The sequence below is a fragment of the Cajanus cajan genome, chromosome 8 (assembly GCF_000230855.2).
Source record: "Cajanus cajan strain Asha chromosome 8, NIPB_CcT2T_4, whole genome shotgun sequence".
In the NCBI taxonomy this organism is placed as follows: Eukaryota; Viridiplantae; Streptophyta; class Magnoliopsida; order Fabales; family Fabaceae; genus Cajanus; species Cajanus cajan.
Genome location: NC_138524.1, coordinates 19117101 through 19143191, shown reverse-complemented (window position 1 = coordinate 19143191; position 26091 = coordinate 19117101). Strand labels below are relative to the sequence as shown.

The 26091-nt window shown below is 30.3% G+C and overlaps 3 protein-coding genes and 1 non-coding gene across 4 annotated transcripts; 2 read left to right on the top strand and 2 right to left on the bottom strand.

The window, feature by feature from the left end:
- Positions 1–7660: 7660 nt before the first annotated feature.
- Positions 7661–9969, top strand: LOC114917112 (uncharacterized). Its single transcript, XM_029275175.2, has 2 exons — positions 7661–8287; positions 9254–9969. Exons 1-2 carry the CDS (start codon positions 7997–7999, stop codon positions 9704–9706), a joined length of 744 nt encoding a protein of 247 aa, XP_029131008.2. The 5' UTR covers positions 7661–7996; the 3' UTR covers positions 9707–9969.
- Positions 9970–11195: 1226 nt separating this feature from the next.
- Positions 11196–11277, bottom strand: TRNAS-AGA (transfer RNA serine (anticodon AGA)). The gene has a single exon. It is a non-coding gene; the product is annotated as a tRNA-Ser (tRNA).
- Positions 11278–12737: 1460 nt separating this feature from the next.
- Positions 12738–15871, top strand: LOC109817129 (universal stress protein PHOS34). The gene is made up of 3 exons (XM_020382327.3): positions 12738–13590; positions 15226–15270; positions 15510–15871. Exons 1-2 carry the CDS (start codon positions 12858–12860, stop codon positions 15231–15233), a joined length of 741 nt encoding a protein of 246 aa, XP_020237916.2. The 5' UTR covers positions 12738–12857; the 3' UTR covers positions 15234–15270; positions 15510–15871.
- A 7640-nt stretch (positions 15872–23511) lies between these two features.
- On the bottom strand, positions 23512–24518 carry LOC109817132 (uncharacterized). The gene is made up of 2 exons (XM_020382329.3): positions 23977–24518; positions 23512–23875 (listed from the first exon to the last, which is right to left on the bottom strand). The coding sequence occupies exons 1-2, from the start codon at positions 24478–24480 to the stop codon at positions 23774–23776; spliced, it is 606 nt and encodes a 201-aa protein (XP_020237918.2). The 5' UTR covers positions 24481–24518; the 3' UTR covers positions 23512–23773.
- Between the last annotated feature and the right edge of the window lie 1573 nt (positions 24519–26091).

The following is a 26091-nucleotide window of genomic DNA, read 5'->3' as shown; positions in this document are numbered from 1 at the left end:
CATCATATATAATATATGAGTATTGTTATAGAAGTCGAACGTGTTTCAAATTTATTGTCCAAATTATTAAAATATTATTATTTTTTAATAAATATATTATAAATAATTATTTAATTTAAAAATTTATTATTTAAATTAATTATTTAATATTTTGGAAGAAATTTCGACATACTCTTTCGGAGGAAGCAGCATTTTTCATAATATATTTGTTAACTTTTGTAATAATTTTTTTAAAAGTCACATTAATAATAATTTTTGATTAATCAATAATAATAAATTTATTATGATATTAATACATAATGATTAAACCCTTATTAAAAATATCTAGAGTTAGAGTTTCGTAGAAAACTTTTTTTCAAAACAATTATTAATAGTTAAGTTTTTTTTTCCTTTTCTTTCAATCATAGTTGTTAGAATAGTGGATTGAAGCCTAACTCAACCTTACAAAACCGGCTTGTAAGATGAGGGTTGTTTTCCACTTATATACTATTCAATTGTCTAATCTCTAATCGATGTGGGACTTGAGTTTTTCCTAATAATAGTAAATACTAAATATCTATCGTGGTGATTAATTTCTCTCAATAAATTATAATCACATATAAGATGCAAATTCTCCTCTTAAAATAGAATTGAAATCTTTGATGCCATTACTATTTTTACTAACATTGAAAAAAATGAGAGGAGAGACGAAAACTTTACTTAATCGTGTAACATTTCACGAGAAAACTACAGCACTATGATCTGAACGTTGACATTAATTAACATTGAAATTTCCACAGAAGAATGGGTCAAATAACAGATATATATGAATATATGATGGGATCAATACTTTTTTGCATATAGCTGCTTCAATATTGGCTGCTATAACCTCTGGTTTTTGAAAGTAATGGAGGCTAATGGTGAACTGTTTCCTGCGCAGACACGAGATTAAGAAGGTGATGAAAATAAGATCAACTAATGCATGTGAAAATCATAATATAACTAAGTGGAAGAGACAACGAGTACAAAATGGTGTATATTTTTTTTTTGTTCGTCCCGAAGTATTCACTCCTCGCTACGATGAAGACACCTCAAAAGGTGAGATAGTTGGCATCAAGATTTAACGCAGCTACATACACAAGGCAGGATTTGAACCCCTGACCTTGTTTAAGCGTGGATCAACCCTACCGCTGAACCACACACTTGGAGTTAGAAAAATGGCGTATATGTACTTTTACAATATAAGAAATTTTTTAAATAATATTGATGTAAATTTTACTGGTTATTATAATGTTTAATAATTTTTAATTAAACGTGAATTTGTTAATTTAATCGTTAAATTATAATTTCATATTATTTTGTATATATATATATATATATCAAATTTTGTTAAATTAGACAATAATTTAAAAATAATTAAAATATTTATATTTTAATATATTTATAAATATATATTATATTAATTTTATTTTATAAAAATAAAATATCAAATCATCTTAAATTAATATAAAATTTTGTATGATTTAAGAATAAATTTTTTTTAATCTAGCAATAAATTTTAAAAAATTCACATTTAATAAAAAATTATTGAATAGTATAATAATTGGTAAAAATTACTTTGATATCTTTTGAATCTTCTTCTTATAATATTATATTTATGTAGAAATCAGTCTTTTCAATTTAAAATTATTTCTCATTAAGAAATTTCATCCTATTTTAGAATAACATCCTATTGTAAATTTGTTGTCTCATTAAGGTCTTTAGTATTACATTAAAATAGTTGTATCATCAATAAGGTTTTGGGTTAAATCTTTGTATACAATTAAAAAACCATAAACAGAAAAAGAAATTATATCATAGGACATGTCAATTAATAAATACAATTGTTCTATCTCAATTTTAAGACATAAATTATGTTAAATAGATAAATGAAACATTTTCGTTTATAATAATTCTATATAATTTTGAACAAGATTGACTCCAAAAAAATTACATATGATCTATACATAATAATTTTTTTAAAAAGTGGTAGTGAATCCCATTTGAATTAATAGGATATTAGTAATTAACAAAAAGTTGCTTGATATATATTTTGGTCTACTAATTGATTATTAAAAAATATATATACACAAGTAAATTTGATTTTAAGTTTATTTTTTAAAATGGGTAATTACAAGCGATAGGATTGGTTTTAAAATCACATCCTAAAGTGATTGCAAAGTACAACTTTTAAGTCCATTTTGTATTCACATACGTATACTGAAAAATTGAGTGTAGCAATCTATGTCTACATTTGAGGTGAACTCAAAGACTTTCTAACTGTCAAAGGAATTTCACGATTTAATTTGGTTAGTTGACACTTGACACCGACACTTGCTGTTCTTGTGTTCGAATTAGTTTCAATCTTTCTCAACTTTGCTTCCTCACTAAGCTATATAGTGATGGAATTTAGCAAGTAATTTCTGGTAACGTAATTCAGACGCATAACGTGTACATATTGTAATTGAAAAGAGTTAAATAAAGATACAAGGCAAGTGCAACATACTATATCCAAGAACCTTCACTTACTCTTACCTCTTTCCATCTTCATCTATACTGAGAATTTCTTTTAAAAATTATAATGAAATTTTGATATAATAAATTATAATATTAACATAGTAGCAGTGAAAAATTGCTACTATAATAAATTGAATAAATATTTTTTATTAGACAATCAGCTACGTTGTCCTCGAATTCTTTTGCACAGGTCTCCTCTTCGTTGAGCATGACGTTCATCCACATCTAGCAAATGTTGAAAATCTACATGTGGATCCATTATGTGAAGTCTCAAGTGTGAGAGAATGAGAGAAGAACTTGAAGGATTTAAAAATAAAAATAAATAAATCACATGTCATGCAGTAAGATTGCACAATTATATAGTATGGTGCACAACAACTAGTTTCACAATGATGAATTTCACAACGACTTGTTCCACAGCAACTCATTACTAGAAAAAAAAATGCTAATTATTTAACGGTCATATTCCATCGATAATAGTGAATATCCATAAACAAAAAAAAATCTAGGATTTTTGACGAACACAATATCATCACATATATAGGTGTCAAAAAAAAATTTGCCAAATTTATTTTATTCGTTGGAAATTTTTGATGACTATTTTTGTGGAAAACAACCATTAGTAATTTCCAATATCATTTGAAAATTACCGTTGCTATCGAAATATAATGATTATTTATTATTGATGAATATTTCATCGATATGTTTCCAATAAATATAAAGTAAATTACTAACAGATAAATTTGTCGGTAAATATTAATGAAATTATCGATGGATAAATTTTTTTTGTTTTATTTTTAATTTTTATAAAAGAAACTTTCTCAAAATAAATTTAAAAGGACATACTAAGATTTATTATAATAATCATAATCCAACATAAATTTTAGAATTCAACATAAATGTATGTAAAAAAAATTCATAATTCAAAATACATCATAATAATAAATTCAAAACACATTCATAATTTTTTTAATACAATCTAATAATTACCATTATGGAGAGAGTTTTGTTGTTGGTTTTTCTCTTGATCATTTTGGTGTTGCTACTGTTACTCGTTTTGTTGATCTTTGTTGGCATTTTGTTATTGGCTAATTTGTTCAAAGGATATAAGAACTATATGTCAATTAATTGAAACTACTGCAGCTGACAAATTACCACTTCATTTTCTACTAGTTGTTGTTTCAAATGGGTAATGTCTTCTACTTTGTCATGCTAGTTGTTACAAGATACTTTCTTTTTATGTGTGAGGTGACTGCTCTATCCATCTTTAAAATCACGAGCAAGGTCTTCAACTCTATAGAATTGTCCATTGGTCGTCATACCACCAACTACATCAAACCAACACTTAGACCTAATTTTCTCATCCAAACCAGGGTTAATAGGCTCTTATTCACCACTTGAGGAAATCCATAGAAATCTAATTTTAAGTTTGGTATCTTTTAGTTACAAGTAACAGTTTACATAACATTTCAAGTGTGCAAGGCACTGTATAATGAATGTTCATCTTGCAATACCTATCAGTTATTACTTACAAATTGAGAACATATAAAGGAATTAGAATTGGACAAATCATATGTTGAACATTAAGTAAAATAATAACAAAATCTAAATAAGATTACCGATCACTTCAATGGCTAGTACGAAGTTACACTGTCAGATAAATCAAATTGCATCTTTCTAATCATGATCATTGAACATATGTAAATCAATCCCTAAAACACCCAATTCATAAATAAAATCAAAATCTTGCACACAAAATGCAAGTAAATTAAATAAACAACACATAAATTAGTAAATTAGTCTAAACCTAGGAAACACATAATTGAATATGAATCCTTAATTTTCAACAATAGTACCTAATATTTTTAATTAAAAATGGGCAAACACTACCACATGACACATTGTCTACACTAGTTATTTGAAACCATCTGTATCAGTTTTAAAATTGATGTAGAATAGAGTAACTTCGAAAATGTATAGACTTCTACATGGATTTTTAAATCAATGAGATTCGTATAATGATAAGTTTCCCTCTTCACGATTGATCCCGCTTGAGTATTTTATATTTTATCTTAGCAGAATACATCGTACCGTACCTATCATCATATCTGAGGCCATCTGACTTGGTTAAGTCATGTTAGTTGTGGGTTAACAGTAGAACCAAAGGAGAATGACTAACCCTACCTTCGAATGGGAAGGTGCATTCCTCATTATTATATCTCATAGCATACTTGCTAAGATCAAAGATAGGATCCCATCATATATAAATAGGTAGATACCCTTAGGGATTGCAGTTTTATGTAGTGCATTATACACATTTACATCATTTCTATTTTAAAAATCGGTATAAATTTATACATAAATCTACATCATTTTTTTATAATTCGATTTAGAATTATGTCGTAATCTACATTGATTTTTGGGTGAATTGATGTAGAATTATATCCTAATGTACCTTGATTTTTGGGTGAACTGATGTAGAATTATGTCCTCATCTACATTTGTTTGTAGTTGAATTGATGTACATGTGTAATTTTTTGAAAGATTTTGTTTGTTTTTAGGTTTTTATATTTTAACCTATAATGAACACATGTATAATTTCCAAGCAGATTGATCCACACATCCATATTTTTTTCTTTCTGTTTTAACCATTAATGAAAACATATATAATTATGGCAAATTAATCCAACATTCATATTTTTGATACACATATTCATATCAATATAAAGATAACTAATAATTAAAACACAAAAAATGTGTATCGTATCCAACCTTCCTTAATGCCATGATATTGTTCTCAACTCTTATGTGAAGTAATGCTTGTTTCGTTGTTAGTGTTATTTCTATGAATTTTTGTTGTTAAGATATATTGTTCCCAATAACCACATAGGTGAATTCACTAGTATATTTATCCAATAATGCAAAACATTGTTATATACCTTTTCGTTATTATATTGAATTGAATAAAATTATTCCTTACATTAAAAATTGTTATGATTAGATTAAATTTAGTACAAAAGAATGTTTATGCTATAATCACTAATGCAAGGGAAACATTTAATATTTCATTAAAGTGAGTTTTTTTTTATATTAGTTATAGGATTGATGTTGACCCATTGATGTAAAATGAGAACACTTTCTACATTAGTTATATTATGGACAATGTAGAAAGAATTACCACCATTGCTTCCTCCACCAAACTAGACTCACCCATCAAAACATCAACAATTTTATAGACCCTTTGCTCAAACCTTTAATAGTCCCAAGATGTATGTTGTCACAAACTTCACCCCCATGGACAAATCCCTCCAACAAAGTGTGAAGTGGTCATGAAGGATCCCTCTCATCATGCCTCAATGATGCATACATGAAAAATGGCTCCAACCCGCAATTCCTCTTATAAGGATCCCACCACCTCGTTGATGGCGACAACATGCTCCATGCTCTCCACATCTCCTAAAGTAAATCCTGCAACTTAAATCTTAAATTCTAAATCCTTAGACGAAGTTTGAAGTGGTGAAAGAATCTCCACCATCCTACCTCAACAATGCATATATGAAAAAAGGCCCTAACCCACAATTCCTCGTGCAATAAGGACCCTAGCCCACCTCTTCAATGGTGATAACATGCTCCATGCCCTCCACATCTCCTAAGGCAAACCCACACTCTACAATTGCCACATCAAAACCTACAAATTATATCAAAAGTGACATTTTCTCCCTCAACTCCAACATCTTCTTAGACTTCAACTCTCTCATTGTGTGCAACACTCTCTCACCATGACATAAGTCCTCATGGGACAATTTAACCTCGTTGTTAGTAAAGCGTCATCAATGTCAAAATCATAACAACAATAATGGCAGGAGTGCTTTCATGCGTGAGGAAGGTAAGATGAAAGTTTCAAGAACACAAATGAAAGAAAAATACAATTAAATTTTTAAAAGTCATATTTCATCAATTATAATATGATTCATCTAGGAAGAGCTTTTTTTTTTTTAAATAATTATTTTTGGATTCCATGTAAAAAGGGTTCTTTTACAATAATTATCTTAGATTTTATGTAAAAAAGTTAATTAATTTACATAAAAGTTTAAACTTTTATTTAAAATAAAGGTAAAAAAGACACGTTGTGTCTTTATGTATTTTGTTAAAAAATAAAATAAAACAAATGAATTGATAATTGAAGTTAAATATATGTGAATAGTCGATAATTAAAGTGTGCGAAAGATTTTGAATAATTGGTCAGAGAGAGTGAGATGTTTTAAAAATAAATTTACGAAGGACTGAAGAAAAATAATAATAATTAAATAAAATAAGAGTTAATCACTTATATACTTTCAATGTGAAACTTTTTTACATTGACAACCAATTATATCTTTTAATTATGTCATGTCACTATAAACATATTTACTTTTAACAGTGACATGACACAATTAAAAGATATAATTGATTGCTAATGTAAAAAAAAACTTTACACTGACAGTATATAAGTGATTAACTCATAAAATAAAAGTATGCGAGGTTAAGAGTTTGTACAAAAAAAATGAGAGATTAAGAGTGTTTTGAATGTTATAATTAAGACAAAACGAAATAAAAATTTCTGCATTCTTTAAAAATACACAGTGGAAGTTGTAAACGGTTATTGTAATTTAATAACATGTTTCAACAAAAAACATACACCACCCAAAAAACTTTTATTTTCATTCAAAGGATTAAAATTATAAAGAATAACGTGTGCACAAAAACAAAAGGCAAAGAATTAGTCTTTACATATAGGATATAGCTAACTATAAATATAGATAAGACCTTTTCACAAGCACCAAAAATATAATAATAATAATAATAATAATAATAATAATAATAATAATAATAATAATAGTCAAAGTAAATTATCCCCCAAATAAATCGAAATTAGAGAGAATTATATGTATAATTTTAAAAAAATAAAAATTTCAAAAGCTAAAACTACAATTCATTTAACACTTTGCATCACAAAAATTATATACTTGATATACTACCATCTAACCTAAACAAAGTAAATGACTAAACGAAATCCCACTTTTAAGGGCCTTTTCAGATTCTTTTATTACTATTTTAGTGCGAATTATTTCGGGAAACAATCACCAAGACAAAAGCCATGATTCTAAAATGCAAATCTTATTTGATCATTCAATTCTCCAAGCATTTCACCCTCATTTTGATTTTCTCATAAGACCCTTTCACCCAAAGGGTCTCATCAATTCTCAAACGCCACAACCCCACACATTCTTCGTATTAATATCAGAAACCACATTCTTCATCAATTTTCCCACGCCTCATTCTTCACATTCCCGTTTCCCATGGCCTCCCAAACCCTCTCTCTTTTCTCCTCCAACCGCCAAATCCTAACCGCCAACACGACACCGTTTCGGTAACCGCCGACACCGTTTCATAGTCCAACTCGAGGCCTTGTCTTCCCGACATGGAGACCCCCAAGAAGAAGCCTAAGAGGTTTCGTTTGCTCCGGTGCTTCAAACCCGACGACGTCGCCCCCTCGCCGAGGGGCGTCGACCCCATCTTCACCTACATTGCCGTGCCGGAGAAGCATCACTACCGCTTCCACCTTCCGGCCGCATTCTCGTCAGTTTTCACGACGACAAAAAACGTCGCCGTGAAAACTGACAATAGCATGAGTGGCCGGAAAAAGGTTGGCAAAGAGAATAGTAATTCCATTCGCAAGGCTCTGGTGTCGGCTTTGAATCACACGTCATTGGTTAGATTTTGTCTTTGTCTTTTTCTTCCTTCCATTTGCATCAATGTTAACTGAAATTTTGAATGTCTTGTTATAGTTTAGGGTTAGGGTTACGTTCTAGTTTCTGAAATGGCAAATATGGTTATGTTATGTTTCGATGCGATTATCGAGAGGCCTTCAGAATCACGATAATTATAGAATTTGATTCAAACATTTTTTTGTCCTGATAGAAAAATTCTGTCGTGAATATTTGACACCATTTATTAACTTTGCAAAAGTGCACCAACTCCATGCACAATTAGTTTGTGTCTTTTCCTATTATGTAAGCAATCTCTTTAATTTATCATGTTCTTCATAGATAATCCTCGTCAAGATTTTAATAACCGCATTTGTTTCTAATTTTCTACAAAAGATCGTAACGAAAACTGCAACTGATTTAATTAAAACCTTGATTCCCATGTATAAACATATGCATGTATATGGTACAAGAGGGTGCACGACGAACATTAACCTGCTTTGTAATCTAGTAATTTATTGTTCCAGTTTCAATTCTGAAAGAAGTTTTGTGTTTGGTCTGGTTTTAGTGTTATGTAGGTTAGAAAATAAGTTGTTTAATTTTTGCACCACATGCCCTCACCATGAATATGTTAACCGTTATTAGATTCAATGTTTTAAGAAATCTTGTTAACATTTCCATTATTGTGTATAATGCTAATCTATACTAATCAGTTTGTGGATAAAGTCATTTATGATATAGAAGTGATATTAATTCATCCATCTTATTTAGGACAAATTCTCTCTATTTGGAGAAATTATTATATAGTGAGAGATTATATGATTTCTAATTGTAATCAAATAATAAAAATGTGTCATTTTTAGAATCATTGAGATTGTTAATATTTGATAATTTTGAACTATATCTAATAATTTTTCCAAAATGTAAGCATGAAAATTATTTTCCTTTTATGATAAATAATCTTCTTACAGGCGAAGAAGCTGAATTACAAGAGGAAAACGAAAAAGGATGGTTTCTCGAGCGAAAGTGCAAGCAAGTTATCATCAAACACTGCTACTTCCACTTCTCCAAGTTCACAATTCACCCCATTTTCATTATCAGCTTCAACCAAATCAAGCACTACTTCAACGAGTACTCAGGCTTCAGGATCATCCTCTGAATCCTACCTATCCAGATCATTAAATGGAAGTGGGTTGGGGAAACAGAAGCTAAATATTGGAGATAGTAGAAAAGGGTATCTTGGTTCCAACATGCCTGAAACCTTGCTTTTCATCACTAGTCTTATGGTCTTGATCTTGTTGGGTAAGTGTTGTGCTATAGCTTACACCACAATTGGGTTCTTTGTGATTTCTAATCGTACAAAAAGGCCTTGCAACGAGGGGAATAGTGGAGAAGAGCTTAGTTCGGTTCGGTATAAGAAATAGATTATTTATGTATAGGATTCTTAGACATAGCCTTAGCCACATACGTAGAGATTAATTTTATGCCGAAGTTGTAGGAAAACAAAAAACCCAGTTTTTGATAAGGGTACATTTTTCTTCAATTTGCCTTTAATTCGAACTGATGGATATATTATATGTTTTGCATCAGTGTATTTAATAAATTTCCATGTTCTGAAGAAGAACTTAGAAGTTTGAGTTATTGTAAATACTTAACATATATATTCACTTCTTTCTTTTTCTTCTCATTTCATCTTATTTTTCTTCTGATTTTCTCTCGTAAGTATATTTTCATGGATTATTTTTTACACCTTCAGTGAATAATTGATTGTCTTGTATGTTAGAAATTTTGAATTTATAATAATTATTTTAATTAAAAATTAAACATTACTAATTATAAATTCACATAATCATGTGAAATTGGTTAAATAATAAATAAAAGTAACATAAATTTCTTGTTTGAACAATCAATTTTATTTAATAGTGTTGGGAAAACATTCCTAGCATTTTTAAATAATGTATTATATGTGTTCTTTCAGAATTGAATTTAAATAGACAAATATAGTTCACAGACGTGTTAAGAAATTATATTTATAAAAAAAAAATTATATATCTTTTTCTTTATGAATAAAAGAGGATATAAGAAAGGAAGTATTAGGTATATAAGATGAGATGAAAAGAAATAAAAAAGAAAAAATATAATGTAGCCATATATATATATATATATATATATATATATATATATATGTTTGTGTGTGTTAAATACGTGAGTTATAAATAAACTAAAGTATAATTAATTACTAATTTCCTTTTAGATAAAGGGAGAACATTTGAGTAGTAAATTTTTACACCAAGTTTTAAGGGATGTCTTGTTCCTAGCAAAGTATAGAGAAGTAAGATATCTAATTTTTACACTATTATTCAATCATATAAGTAATAAGTTTGTTGATTTTAATAATAATCATCTTAAAATATTATATAAATATGATTTCTAGTTTGTTGACCAATATATATATTATGCTCTAAAATATATTCTCTCCTTCACCATTACTGATGCAAACAAAGTAGAAAAGGGAACAGAAATCTATTTCTTTGATTGTCAAACAAACTAAAAGCACAATAGGAATTGAGAAAGCTTCTTTATCGGTATATAGATATAAGATATGTATATTATCTTTTTAGTAATAGTTCGAATCGAAAATGAATCTTCTCTATTTTTTTTCTCTTCATTTTTTAAAAAACTTTTTGAAAAAAATCAACAAAATAAAATCAATGAGATTGATACATACTTTAAAAATTGTGACATATATCCTCTCCATTTTGTACTAATAATATGATTATATAAAAAAAGTATTTAACATATTAAGAATTTTATTTATAATAAAGATAATATAACTTTTTTCTTTACAAATAAGAGATGATAAAAAAAAAGACACAAAATAAAAATAAATGATATCATTATAAAATAAGAAAGCGTGAACGGCAGGATTCGAACCTGCGCGGGCAGAGCCCACATGATTTCTAGTCATGCCCGATAACCACTCCGGCACGTCCACTACTTGAGTTTTAAGTCGTTTCAAAACTATAGATTTAGAATCAAAAAGCAAGTTCTATTTTCAGTTAACACCGCCCCGCCATTATCGCTTACTCGGGTTAATAGGGACAATGTTAAGAATCTGAGGGCTTTATTCCGTCAAATAAAAAGACAAAACCACACATTCAAGAATCCTCAACTTGCCTAATTCAACGTCAATTCTATAACTGAATGGCGATTATTTGGTTAGATACATTGAATTCTTTTGGCTTCCAACATGTTTTTAGATCGTAGAAAAATGATATCCATATATTAATTAGGTATAAACAGAGAAAGAAGAAAAAAAAATTGATTTCTTTTAAGATGAGTAAAGATAAAGTAAATAGTTTTTTAATAATTTATAATTTATTATGAATGTGCATCCTATATGTCATATAATAAGAAGTGAAATAATAAAAAAAACAAAATGGGAGAAAAGGTAAAAAAAAAAAGTATATATAAATATGATTAGTTCAAACTTTATTATACTCATCATAAAAAAGATAAAGATTAAAAAAAAATTTCTATAATTTCTATAATTTTATTTTTTAGTCTTCATATTTTATTTTATAATCACTATACTTATCTTATTTAGTTTTTTTAGTTGTTATAGGATTTTTTAGTTTTATACTTACTTTTTTTTTTTAAATTCTTTAGACCTTGTAAATTTTTTTATAACATTATCTCTTTTGTATTGACAATTAATTCAACTTGTTTGATGTCAAATTTATTTTATTGAAATTACTCTAAATTAGATTTTTTTAAATTTTATGTCTGTTTTGTGTTTTTATCTATGATGCTCATTGATGAAATATTTTTTTTTTACTCTCACAAAATTGAAATATCTACCACATCAATACAAAATAAATAGTGTTACAAAAAAAATTTAACAGATATGGACTAAAAAATTAAAACTACTACAAGTATAAAGACTAAAAAGATTTATGTCAAATTATATGAACTAAAAGAGAAAAAAAAAATAAGTATAAAAATTAAAAATGTCTATTTAAAATTATAGAAACTAAAAGGTATAAAGTAATTAAAATTATAAGAAAAAAATATTTGAACAAAAAGAAAATACCATCTTTCTTGCATTATTTAATAACATCAACGAAAATGAAAATTAGGTGAGATGGGATAAAGCAGAATGTTGGTGCATGCGAATAATAGACATCATGCTTTTGATTGTCCTTTTCATGTGCCAAAATTTGGCAAGAGTTTTCTCTTCTCCGAACAATGAATACTATGAACAAGGGCAATAATCAAATTCGTGCGCACTAGTATAAGATAATCTTGAAATATGCATTTAATTTAACACCTCCGTTCTCTCTTGGGCCACTAAGAACCGTACAGTGGGCCATTTGGTAGGCCCAACATAAAAACCCACAGCCCAAGTCCACCTCCCAATTCATTCCACCACCTCTATTTATTTCCACACACAATCTCTTCAATCCCACTCACTCACTTTCACTCACTCACTCACTCACTCACTAACTAAGAAACAAAAAATAAAAAAAGAGCACAACAAACAACTACTCTAGAACCCTCCGCAAAGAAAAAAAAATGCAACCCCACCAGAACCCCTCCGCACTGGATTCCGACCCGCAACTCCCGCAGATCAAAATCCACCACCCGTCCTCCCCGCGCCACCCCGCCTCGGCCGCCACCCCGACTCCCACCGCCGGGGCGCGCCGCAAAATCGGCGTGGCCGTGGACCTCTCCGACGAGAGCGCATACGCGGTGCGCTGGGCCGTGCAGCACTACATCCGGCCCGGGGACGCCGTGATCCTGCTGCACGTGAGCCCGACGAACGTGCTGTTCGGCGCGGACTGGGGCTCCATCGACCTCTCCATCAACACCGACCCCAACTCCGACGAGGAGGCCGTCAGCGCCGTCAACAGCAACGACCACAGCTCCAAGCGCAAGCTCGAGGACGACTTCGACGCCTTCACGGCGTCCAAGGCCGCGGATCTCGCCAGGCCCCTCCGCGAGGCGCAGATTCCGTTCAAGATCCACATCGTGAAGGACCACGACATGAAGGAGAGGCTCTGCCTCGAGGTCGAGCGCCTCGGCCTCAGCGCCGTCATCATGGGGAGCCGCGGCTTCGGCGCCGTGCGCCGCGGCAGCGACGGCAGGCTCGGCAGCGTCAGCGATTACTGCGTTCACCACTGCGTCTGTCCCGTGGTCGTCGTGCGTTATCCCGACGACGTTGCCTCCGCCGCGGCGGAGGCGGTGGTCGCGGTCAAGGAGGGCGACGAGGGCGAGGCCGTCATCCAGCCCGTGCCGCATAAGAAAGGTTAGGGTTGGGGTTAGAGTTAGGGTTTTTTGTGTTATTGTTGATTGGTGGAGATTGTAATCGAGGTTTTGAATTGCTGTTTGCATTTGTCTGCAATTGATTTCCTGCAATATTTGCATTTGTCTGCAATTTCGTTGGTTTTAAATTACTGTTTGGATTTGTCTGCATTTTACTGCTATATTTGCATCTGTCTGCAATTTCATAGGTTCGAAATTACTGTTAGCATTTGACTGCAATTTCCTGCTATATTTGCATTTGTCTGCGATTTCATGTATTATCGAGGATCGAGAAGGAAGAAGGGGGTCCGCAGTTTAAAATCTTGGCTGTAGTTATTGGAATATGGTTTAATGTGATTGATTTCTGGGGTGTGAGTAGAGTGATGACAAGCGTGTGTTGATTAGGATTAGGGTTTGGGTTCTGTTTGGGACTCTTGGGGTTGGTGTGGTGTGGATATTTTTGGGTTCAATTGTCTTCTGAAGTGATGAAATGGTTCTGGTGACTTGGTATTGGAGTTTTAGGGATCTAGGGATTTTTTGTCTGAAATCTTTTTGAGTGGATTGATGATTTGGTTCATGTTAGTAGTGAGGACTGAGGAGTGAGTGACTGCATTGGTTTATCAATCAATGGGGATGTATGGGGTGTTGACTGAGGTATGGGGTTTGAAGTTGTGTTTGATTATCAATCAATCACTATGGTGATGTGGGTGTCATATGGTTTTTCGTTTTTTGATGATATGGGATGGCTAATGCATGCAAATTGTTTGTGATATGGTTGGACTTGTTTTTCTCTAAATCTTGGCTTCTGTTAGGGAGGCTAAGAGAAGAGATTGCATTCTTTGTGGTTCATGGCTAGTGCAAGTCTTTTATGGCTTACTGTTGTGAGTACAGCGAGCCATGTCTACAAGTGAAATCCCTGCCTGCTGTGGTTCCATGTTGAAGTTTGTTTCTCCATTGTGTTAGTGAATTTGGAAACTAAGATATTAAGTTACTGAACTTCGCAGTAGCCATTCATTGTGCATGCTTGATAAACTTATTGTTGACTTTTTTCAATATTGTGCCTTTTGGATTTGGAGTAAATGCAAATCAGTGTTGATTGTTAAATAAAGACATCGTTTTCTAATAAAAGTGTGTAAACCATGGTGATGGATTATCATTGTTGTGTATGGTTTGCCATTTTCTTTTTTTAATATCTGATGTAACTGTCTCAATACAGAATTTGGTGAGCTTTGCAAGAGTGTTGAAATACATGGCTCAGTATGTTGATCTAGTTTTTTATTTTTTATTTTATTTTATTTTTTGAATTTCTTGGTTTTGTCATGTGTATCAAGCAATTCAACTCTGAATGATCGATGAAAACTGGATAGTATTATGTTAATTTGAATATTTAATGCATTGCTCGGATTGGATGTTGTTTCAATTAATTAGTTTCTCTCAAAATATCATTTTAAGTATGCTTTCCTTATTTTTAGAGCCTTCTAACAGAGATTGATGTGATTTATATAATTTAGAGTTATATCTGCACTTGATTTCAAGATGTCCCACAGCATTGTTGATGTTTGGTTTTCTACTTCATTAATACATTTATGCTGATTGAGAAATTGAAATTGACTTCATATTTGTTGGTTGCTTTGGGCAGAGGATTAGTTGGAGCCAACTCATCACTTCAACCCTGTCTCTGAAGGTATGCTCTTAGTCCCTTTTTGTCCCTACTTTGTGCAATTGAAATGTTAAAAGAGTTTGTTTTATATTTGTCATTGGATGGGGTCTGGTGCTTTATTCTGCTCTTTGTTCTTTTTGTTTGGGCCCGTAGTGCTTGCGGACTATTAGCTAACAACGGATGATGCTTTTTTTTGTTTAAGCTTTCGTGTGAAATATCTTGATAAATCTCATGCATCTTAATTTGTTTTTCAATGGGTACAGAATGTTTCTGATCCGAAGGGATTGGTGGAAATGGGTTGTAGAGTGCTCTCTTTCTCTTCCTGTCAGGTTGTACTTAGAGCATTTCCTGTGGAAAGATTATGGATGATTTTGTATGGCTTGATATGATAATGATCTCGGTTCCTTTATAGGCTTTGGAAGGTTGTTTTGGTTCCGAAGTGGTATATACTCTTTCATGTAGATGTACAAGTTTGTCTGTGATGTTTTTGGGGTTATTTTCCCATTCTGTATTGTGGGAAATCGGATTATTATGATGAGTACACTTGTTTAACTATTAGATAATTCTATAGAGCTTTGTTGATGAAACTACGACTGCTTTGGCTATGTCAACAGGTTTTGGTTTACCCCTTGTTCATTCATGCACATGAACTGTGGTAAAATAATGTTTCATAATAACGATAAATCAATGAATTGTGGTAATCTATCCTATAAACATTTAACGAATTGTATTTTTTTATATAATATTTCTATTTGTAGGGCTTGGTTTGGGTTGAATAAGGTTTACTGGTTTTTGGTCTGAATATGATATCATTCTTAATCATTTTTTTTAATGGAATTGGGAGATTATTTGAGGTTAATAGAGTTCTATTAGACTTTGCTAAATAGTTGCTCAACATTACTTTAAATTAATTAAAATTTGTAAATGGGACTTTAGTTATGTTGATTATCAAAACCATGATTTAGTGAAAGTAATGCGTATTCTATTTTATCCATTTATTTTTTCATTAATTAATTCTTATTTTATCAACGGTCATATTATGCATGGATTTACATGTTATGGTGGTGGAATATCTTGTAATAGAAGTTAAGTTGTAACTCGTCGGATAAATTTAGGTTATTTTGCTAATGATAGAAGTGAGTTTTAAACGTTTAATAATTTGATTGAATATTAAATATTGTCATTATTTTCCTTAATATTCTAAATAATAAGACTTTATTTTGTTTTATTTCCAAGTGAAGTAAAACAGGATTTAAATTTTAGATTTAACAAAATGACAAAGAAATGGCATTTCATTAATGGCATCTAATGAAAATCCATGGATTCGGAAATAATTGAAAATAAGCATGCCAAATATAGATTTTAAAAGCTATTTATATGAGGCAGTAAATCATTGAATCCATTAGTTATTACATTACTTGGAAATAAAGCTAAATATTAAATAATTGCTGAGATGGAATAGGTGAAGAAAAAAGTGGCCTGAGAATACATTGAAAGTGGGTTTGCAGGAATATGTATAATCTGAATTGAATAAGATAAAAGCTAGAACAAACTAGCATTCATATGCTCAAATAGCTGATGCTCAAATAGCTGGTAAGTATGCATATTATTTTTCAAGAATATATTCCTAAAATTAGCCTTCAATATCTCCCTTTATTTTTAACCAATATATGTGAAGATCCAATAAAGGTGAAAGTGCCAGTTACAAGGATTTAGGCGTGGTTCCGTTTAGCATAATTTGTTTCTGATTCTTTTTTGTAGTATTATAATATATTTTAAATTGGGCTACGTTGGGGTTTAGGTTTAGTCATGCAACTTTAAAGTATAGTTATTTAAAAATAAAATAAAAAATCTTCACGAGATACCTGATTATTAGTACAACTTCAAAGCATAGTTATTTTTTTTTAAAAAAAATAAATTCTTCACGATATACCTGATTATTAGTAGAAGATTGATGTTTTTCAATGTGTAAAGAGGTGCATCTTATTTCTCTCAACAGAGTATGTATTTTTTATACACATGACTATTTTTTTTTTATAGAATTTACTTTATATTTATGTAATTATTCTATTTTAAACTTATGTAAGATGAAACTTAATTAATGTAATTTTGTGATTGTTATTCTATGTTAGAATTATTTATTTATTTATTTTTATTTTTCTGTAAAAAAATATATTATTAATTTATGGGTGTAAAAAAATCTTATACTAATGAAAACTATGTATTTTATAAAATTTTATTCCTTTATTTCTCCTCATAATCTAGTGACATGAGACTTTGTTTATACTCCAACAGAAGTGTTAAGAGTTCAAGTGTGTGAGTAAAGTCCCACATTGGTTAATTAAGTATGTTGAGTAGTATATAAATGAGGAAAATTTACCTACATAATGCTTCAAGGTTTTGGGTTATGATATGGTATCAAATTCACTTGTGTGATTTACTCACTACCCATGAATGGAGTGTTCGCTAATGTAAAACTCTCCATCAGTGGTATCCGAGCGAGCTTTGGTTCTCAATTTCAATTGTAAATAGAGGAAAGTCAGAGTAAACAGCAACAAGTTAAGTTTGGGAAAACACAAGGAAGTGAGGTAGAGAGATTTTTATTTCTTTCCTCGTTATAATTAATGGCTTCTAAAAGTTTTGTCTAGCCTTCTATTCCATGCTTTGATGGTCATTATGATCATTGGAGCATGTTGATGGAAAAAAGTTTTGAGATATAAGGAATATTGGCATGTCATTGAATCTAGAGTAATAGAACCAGCAATAAGCATTGTGTTATAGCAACGCAATGGGTTGAATTTGATGCATTAAAGTTGAAGGATCTTAGGGCCAAGAACTATCATTTTCAAGCCATTGATTGATCAACCTTGGAGGCGATTCTTTCCAAATAAACCTCCAAGTATATTTGGGATTCCATGAAGAAGAAGCATCAATGGAACACAAGGGCAAAACGGGTTCTACTTCAAGGACTACAGTATTTGAGACTTTACACATGAAGTTAGGAAAGTCAATTTTGGACTTCTTTGCGAGAACAATGACAATTGCTAACAAAATTTGAATACATGGAGAGAAAATGAAGGACATCACCATTGTGGAGAAAATTCTTTGATCGGTGACACCAAAATTTAATTTTGTTGTTTATTCTATAGAAGAATAAAAAAATATTGATTCACTTTCTATTGATGAATTGAAGAGCTCTCTACTAGTTCATGAGAAGAAAATTTTCCAATAGGGTAAGGAAGGACAAGCATTGAAGGCAACAACTAATCCAAAAAGTCTTGAAGGTGGGAAAACAAGAAGAAAGTACAAAAGGAGTATCAAAAGTCAAACGAAGATCAAGATACTACTTCCAATTGGAAAGAAAAAGTGCATGATAATAATCATCCAAAAGATTACACACCAAACTATATCAACATGTCAAAAATTGAATGTTATAGGTGTCATGAGTATGACCATTTTGGAATGTAAAACTAATCTCAATAAAAACTTGGTAAACGCTCTTTCACAAATTTTGTTGTTGGTGAAACTTGGTAAATCCTATTTTATATGTCCATCTCTTTCATTTAAAGCGGTGACCTCATCTACAAGTCAGTAATTCATATTATTTCAAGAGTTTTTATTTATTGACATAATATTTTAATCTTAAAAGAGAAAATAAATATATAAAATAACTACAATATTTTTAATTTTAAATTGTACTTTTAGTACTTTTATTTTCATCAATTAACAATTTTGGTCCCTCTATTTTAAAAGAGACACATTTAGTCCCTCTAATTTTAAAAATATAGAATTTAGCGTATTTTGTAACAAGTACAATATTTTAAAGGCTAAATTGCACTTTTAGTTTCTCTATTTTTGTCAATCCGTAATTTTGATTCCTTTATTTTAAAAGAGATACATTTAGTCCCTCTAATTTTAAAAATATAAATTTTGATTTTGTCAATTGACATCTATTAATCATTAATCGTTAAGTTTTAACGTTTATTCGTATTTAAGTGATGTGATGTTTAGTAATATGGCATTTAGAGATTAAAAAAACTCAAAAAATCATGCAAATAAGATTTGTCAATAAAATATATACTAATCACTTGTTAAAATATATACAAACAAAGATTTTTCTTGTATGTTATTTTTTAATTTTTATCTCAACATCTCACGTCACTAAATATCGTGTAACTTAAGTGGTAACATATCACTAAGCACCGTTAAAATTTAACAATTAACAAATATTAATTTGACAATAGAACCAAAAATTTTGTATTTTAAAAAATAGGGAGACTAAATATCTCTATTTTAAAATAGACAAACCAAAATTATAGAGGATCAAAAGTATAATTTAGCTTATTTTTAATTCCAAACAATATCTTAGAGATTGAAAATAAAAATTTTGAATTGTTATCTTAACTCTTATAATGTCAAGGAGCATCTCCTTAGCTTTTGTCATACATCTCTTGAGAACTCGAAGAGTTTACCATCCTTCCTTGTCCAATAAATGTCATGTACCATTCTCTTAGTCAAAAGAGACAAATATTCATTCATGTTGAAAGAGATGTTAGATTTTATCCAAAAAAAAATAGTCCCATTTTTCCTATTCAAAGGAGATCTTTTTATGTTCATACATAATCATCATAGTTGATGGAAACTAATTTGAGTAATTACGAGCCTTAGAAGACGATGGATGTTTCGAGTGAGAAGAAATTAGTCAACCACAATAACCTCTGGTGAGAAACAGAACTTGCAAACACTTATATAGACATTCTGACGTCTAAGACACCCCCACATACAAGCTAGTGAGTGTAGAAATTAAAGATATTAAAAATAATAAATAAAGTTACAAATGAAAAATAAACGACCAACATATAATGCTGAAAATAATGTCTTAAAATTTAGTAGTTAGATAATACATGAGTTCTCATTTTACAATTATGCAATTCTCTTTCCAGACCAATACATTGACAATTCTGTTAAAATGATAAAATGACATAATTGTTATTATATAAGATTCTTTTTGCACATTTATTAAAACTATTTAATTCAAACTCTTACAATTTTTTTTTTGTGAAGACTCTTATATATTTTGTGTGTGAAATTTGATGATCTTTTCTAAATTAACATGTAAAATGACCACTAGGGTTAGCCTAGTGGTTGAGTGGGGAGGAGTTGGGGTAGTTAGAAACATGATGACCTATGTTCAATCTTCATTGCGACTATCTTTGTAATATATTCCCTATCTTTACCAAAAAAAAAATTAACATGTAAAATAAAAGTAAAAAAAAAAGAAAATTTAGAGAAGAAAAAATTATAATAAAAGATGTTTTTACCCATCTAATTTATTTTTAATAATTTTTCTAAAACTAAACTCTTTTGCAAACTTAATTATTTAATAAATTATTTTATCTATAATGCTTAACTTTCTTTTTAAAAATTTAAAATAGAAGGTTATAATTAGCTTTTTATCATTAAAAAAATAAATAAATAGTATGATATACCAATTAATATCATAATGAAAGGTGACAATGTTTAGTTTCATAACTTATAATTTATATATATAAATAAATATTTATTTCATTTATAATTAGTAATAATTACATATATTAATTATTTTCTATAACTTACATTTTAATTAAATTTAATCTCTTAATTTCACATTAATATAAGTAACAAATATCAAAGTATTGATATAAAATAATATAATCAATAATTACATATTATTTTCTTTTATGTTTATAATTAACGGTATTTATTTTTTATTTATTATTTTTCTATAACTAATATTTTAATTAAATTTAATATGTTAACTTAAAATTAACCTAATCAATAAAAAATATATATAATTACTAATTAAATATGATTTCAATTATCATTTATTTAAAACTAATTAGTTATAAAAATATTACTTAACATAGTTATCAAATTAACAATTTTGTAAAAATTCAGCTTTTAATTAACTCTTTTTTATTTTATTTTAAATACATATCTTAACTATTTAAGGAAAAAGAGTTAAAAAATGAGTGATGGAAGGAGAGAATAAAAGGAAAAAAATAAGAAAAAAAATATAAAAGATTGTGAAACATACATGTTTTAACGAAAAATATAAAAAAAATAAGTTTGATAGGAATTTTAAGTATTCATTCACTTTCAGCCACATTTGATTTTCCTTTAGAACAATGAAAAAATATAAAAATAACTATTCTTAATTTTAAAATTTCATAAATTATGTAGTGTGGAAGACCGTGAAAAAAAAAAAGAAAAAATTCTTAATTATAGTTATGTTTGTAACGATGAATAAAGCCTAAATTAGATTCTCATATAAAGGTGAGCTGGGTATGTCTTACTCTTTTAGAGAAAAAAAAAAGAATAAAAAAAAAAGATGCAATAAGAGAAAAAAAGAAAAAAAAGAAAAAAAAAAAGAAGAAAAGATTGTGAAATATACATGTTTTAAATTAGATGAAAAAAAAAGTCTTATAAGAATTTTAAGAACTCATTAATTTTTGGTCATTTGATTTTATAGAAAATAGAGATATATGTCAATAAAAACAAATCATAAAAAAACTGATGTTATGGTAGAAGAACATTGCTACTAAATCCCGAATTATATGGGTGAAAACAAATTAAGAATATAATAAGAAAAGAAAAAAACTACCTCGTTTCAACACGTCAACTCAAATTTTTAATTTCACATTAGAACAACATTGTTATCAAATCTCAAATTATATGAGTAGAAACAAATTAAGAATATAGTGAGAAAAGAAAAAGACTATCTCATTCTCGTATGTCAACTATCTCAATTTCTTGATTCCTCTGACATTTGTACCATTGAAAATTTCAATTGTAGTGTGACAACTAGATTCTCGTATAGAGGTGGGTTGGATAAAATATTTAGAAAAGTTGTAAATAGAAGGCAAAATTGAGCTGTGAATTAAATGCACAATTATCGTGAAATTGACATGTAAGCAATTGTGATTATGTGATGAAAATTAGTATTATGACATGTCATGAATCATGATGAGACAATGGAGGGGTGGCTGTCACCCATAGACAATAAATGAGTGACTATTAGAGTGAGGAGGTGGTAAGGAATAATGGAGGCAAAGGAGGAGTGAGCATCGCATATAGACAACGGGGGGAAGCAACCGTCGCAGTTTTTGCTTCAACGAAGAAGTTGTGACTAGTGAAGAATTGGAGAATTTAGAGGGTGAGGAGGTGGCAAGGGGCAAAAGATGCAAAGGGGCAACCATCGAAGTTTTAATTTCAACAAGGAAGTTGCGACGGGTGAAGATGTGGAGGATTCGAGGGATGGGCATGGAGATGGTGGATAGGTAATATGGAACAACATAGACGATGAAGTATAGCCATTGCATGTGGAGGATCTATGAATATGTTTGACGAATGACGAGAGGCCTTATTAAAAAAATTAATTCAAATATTTAAGTTTGGTAGCTATGGAGATAAATTAGAATAAAAAATATATGATGAAATGACATATAAATATTTTTACTAATAAAATAATATTTTAGATACATTGTAGATTGACATAACACAAAAACTCAAACTCAACTTTTATATTATAAATAAATAAATGGTTACAAAGAAGCGATAAGATAAAATGATTGAATGAGAGAAAAATAATTTCACAATTAAAATAAAGATACTAATTCATTACCCAAAGTTATATATATTATGCTATTGAGTACTTGAAAACAAGCAAGGACCACCTAATTATGCTACATGCATGCACACATTCAATTGGACCCTCAGCAACCCACAATTCCCTTGAGTATGTGAAGTGAACACTCCCAAAAGGGAAAGAGAAGAATAAACAAGAAAAAGAGAAGATAAGGCAAAGTGCAAATAAGAAAATGCCACCCACATAATCTCAATATTTTTTTGTCCTTAGCATGGTCCACAGTCACCTACCTTATATACAAGTCCATCCAATTTGCTTTCTCTATCCACTTGTGTACATTGCATTCTCACTTTTGCAGCCAATGCAAATATGTATGGTGGTGATACCAAAGCCAAAACAAGAACAACTCTTCAACTGCCAAGCGTATTTCCCACAAAGTTTTATCTCCATCAACTATTATTGCTAGCTAGTTGTCACGACAATTACTACTCAATTTACAACCCCATATGTCACTAGAAATTCCAAGATGTGAACTTTTTTCTTTTTAATTGTGATATTGATATAAAATATTTATTATTTATAATATAATTTATTTCATGTTTAAGATGAGAATTCAAATTCTAAATAAAAATAAGAGATGAAAGTAAGATAAAGAAATATATACAGGTCCACATACATGATGAAATGTGAACTAGAGTTATTAGGAACGGGATTAACTACAAAATTGAATGGGAAAACGAAACTTAATCTAGCTTAAATTGAAGTTGACCTATGAACTACGTAATTTCCAGAATAAAAAAAAGATGCGAGTTAGCAGTTTCCATAATGTGTAATTAAATGATGATAAACAAAGGGTCCAGATTTCGGATTTGACCAGCACAACAAACCTTCACCACCGCTTCAATCATCAACTCGATACCTCTTCAATACGCTCACCGAGGTCGATTCATCACTGGGCAATGCTGCACTAAGCATCTCAGACGAAGAACACGCTGCCTCATCCTGCACACACAATACATTAATCAAAAATTCAAAGATCACACAAAAAACAAACTCTATTTTTATTTATAAAAAAAAAATAGCAAGAAGAAAGTTAAAGTTACATGAGAATCGAGGGAGAAAGAGTGGTTTCTGAATCGCTTGAATGCTAAAGCCGCAGCAGAAGGCGGTGACGTGGCGGAACCAGAGGACATGGGAACCACTTGATTATCCCCTTCCTCCTTCTCCTTCTCCTCCTCTTCCTCATCTTCTCCCTCACTCTCATCATCATCATCATCATCATCATCATCATCATCATCATCATCATCATCATCATCATCATCATCATACACATCCACATCCACATCCTGGACGCAGTGAGGGCGGTGTGGTTGACGGCGATTGGCGAGGCAGCGGTGGCAAAACGACACCGTTGGCGTGAGTTTGGTCCCCGAAGCCTTCCACGGCGTGGGCGAGTGGCAGAAGCGGCAGAGAAGGACGCGCGAGTGCTTGGCCACAAGGAAATTGGCGCTGTGCACTTTCTCGTCGCACTCCCAGCATAGCTTAGCCTGGTCCGAGTCGCACAGCATCATCGCCCTCTTCTCACACAAAGCGCATGACTCCTCCATTCTCTATTCTCCAACTCTCCTCTCTCTCGCCTCACTCAAATAAATACCTCCCTCTCATCCCCTATTTTTTTTTTCACCGCTTTTAATTTTATTTTAAAATATTAATATTAATATCTATGTCGGATTTGTCGCAAGATTTTTTTTCCTTACCGTGAAAAGCTCCATTCCGTTTTCCTTACTAGCATTGAAGTGCCACGTGTCTTAATTCACTTGTGGTTGTGGATGAGATTTTGAGACCAACAATTACTGCACATTAAGGCTAAGATATTTTTCAATTTTACATGTTCTGAGTAGATAAAAAAAATTTGTATATATAAATAGTAGTTGTTTTTGGTGTGGCTTACGTGGTGTAGTGTGGGACCTCAGGCACGTGAATTTGCCTACTTTGAGGCTTCCTACAGAGTCTATGGTGGGACCCCACCCACGTGATAATCACCTGGCCTTCCCTCCAAATAATACTATTGGGTTTCTCAATATTTTAAATTACTTTTGGGGAAAGGCTCCATCACATTTAATTTCTCAATTAGATGCTCTATTCAATTCCATACATCAACATAAATGTTCACTTACCAAACCATTTAACAGACAGATCAATTTTTTTTAAAAATCTTAGTACTATTATTTATACTCTTTTTTATTAGATATATTTTATTAAAATTATAAATTTTATGAATTTCATGTCTTATTTTATAATTTTTTAATTTTCTAATAAATTTTAACTAATAAAAATTGAGTTAATCACCTATATATTATCGGTGTAAAATATTTTAGAAAAATGAAAGTGTAATTTAAATATTTTAAAATTGAGAGTGTAATTTATTGTTTTTCGTTGTTTACACGCTAATTTATATTTGAATTTTATAACACAAACGTGAAATAAATTTGTACATAACCTTTGGTGTACACTAGGGATATCTCCTAATGGGGGTAGTGGCAGAAAAAAAATGGTTTCTAGACGTGGACATTATCACAGAGTATTTTATTCTCTTAAGAAAATTTTGTCCATGAACACAGTTGTAGAATCCAATATCTGTCAACATATCTAAAGAATTGAATTATTTATTAATAAATGTGTGCGTAAGTTGCGTGTGGCAAACAATTTCCTCAACATGTAACTAGTTTAAGTTAGCATGGAAATGTTTACAATTACGATCTATCCATAGGTTCTTATTCGTTAGCTTAGAATCGAAGATTTCTGGTGGATACTTGGTCAAACATAAAAGGGAAGATTTCACGTGGATACACGTGGGTCTCAATTACGTGGCTATGAAATCTCCATGCTGAGGTGTAATCGTGGAGCATCCTCCTAAAGGGGTAGTAAAGATTAAAGAATTCAATATTTCTCAAAAAAAAAAAACAGTTGTCATATACACTCTATAATAATAAAAAAATATCACTAAAATATTATTTTTATGTTATTAAATAGATATATACTTATATATATTATATTTATAGTGATAATTTTTGCATGTCATTATATATAATATTTCTTATAATGTTTTAAAGTATATAAAAAAAAAGTGAAATTATAAAGATTAAAAAAATATTTAAATTTAAAATATTTAAAATTAGAAGCACTAGAAAAGAAGGGGGATATGAGTGGATGCAAAG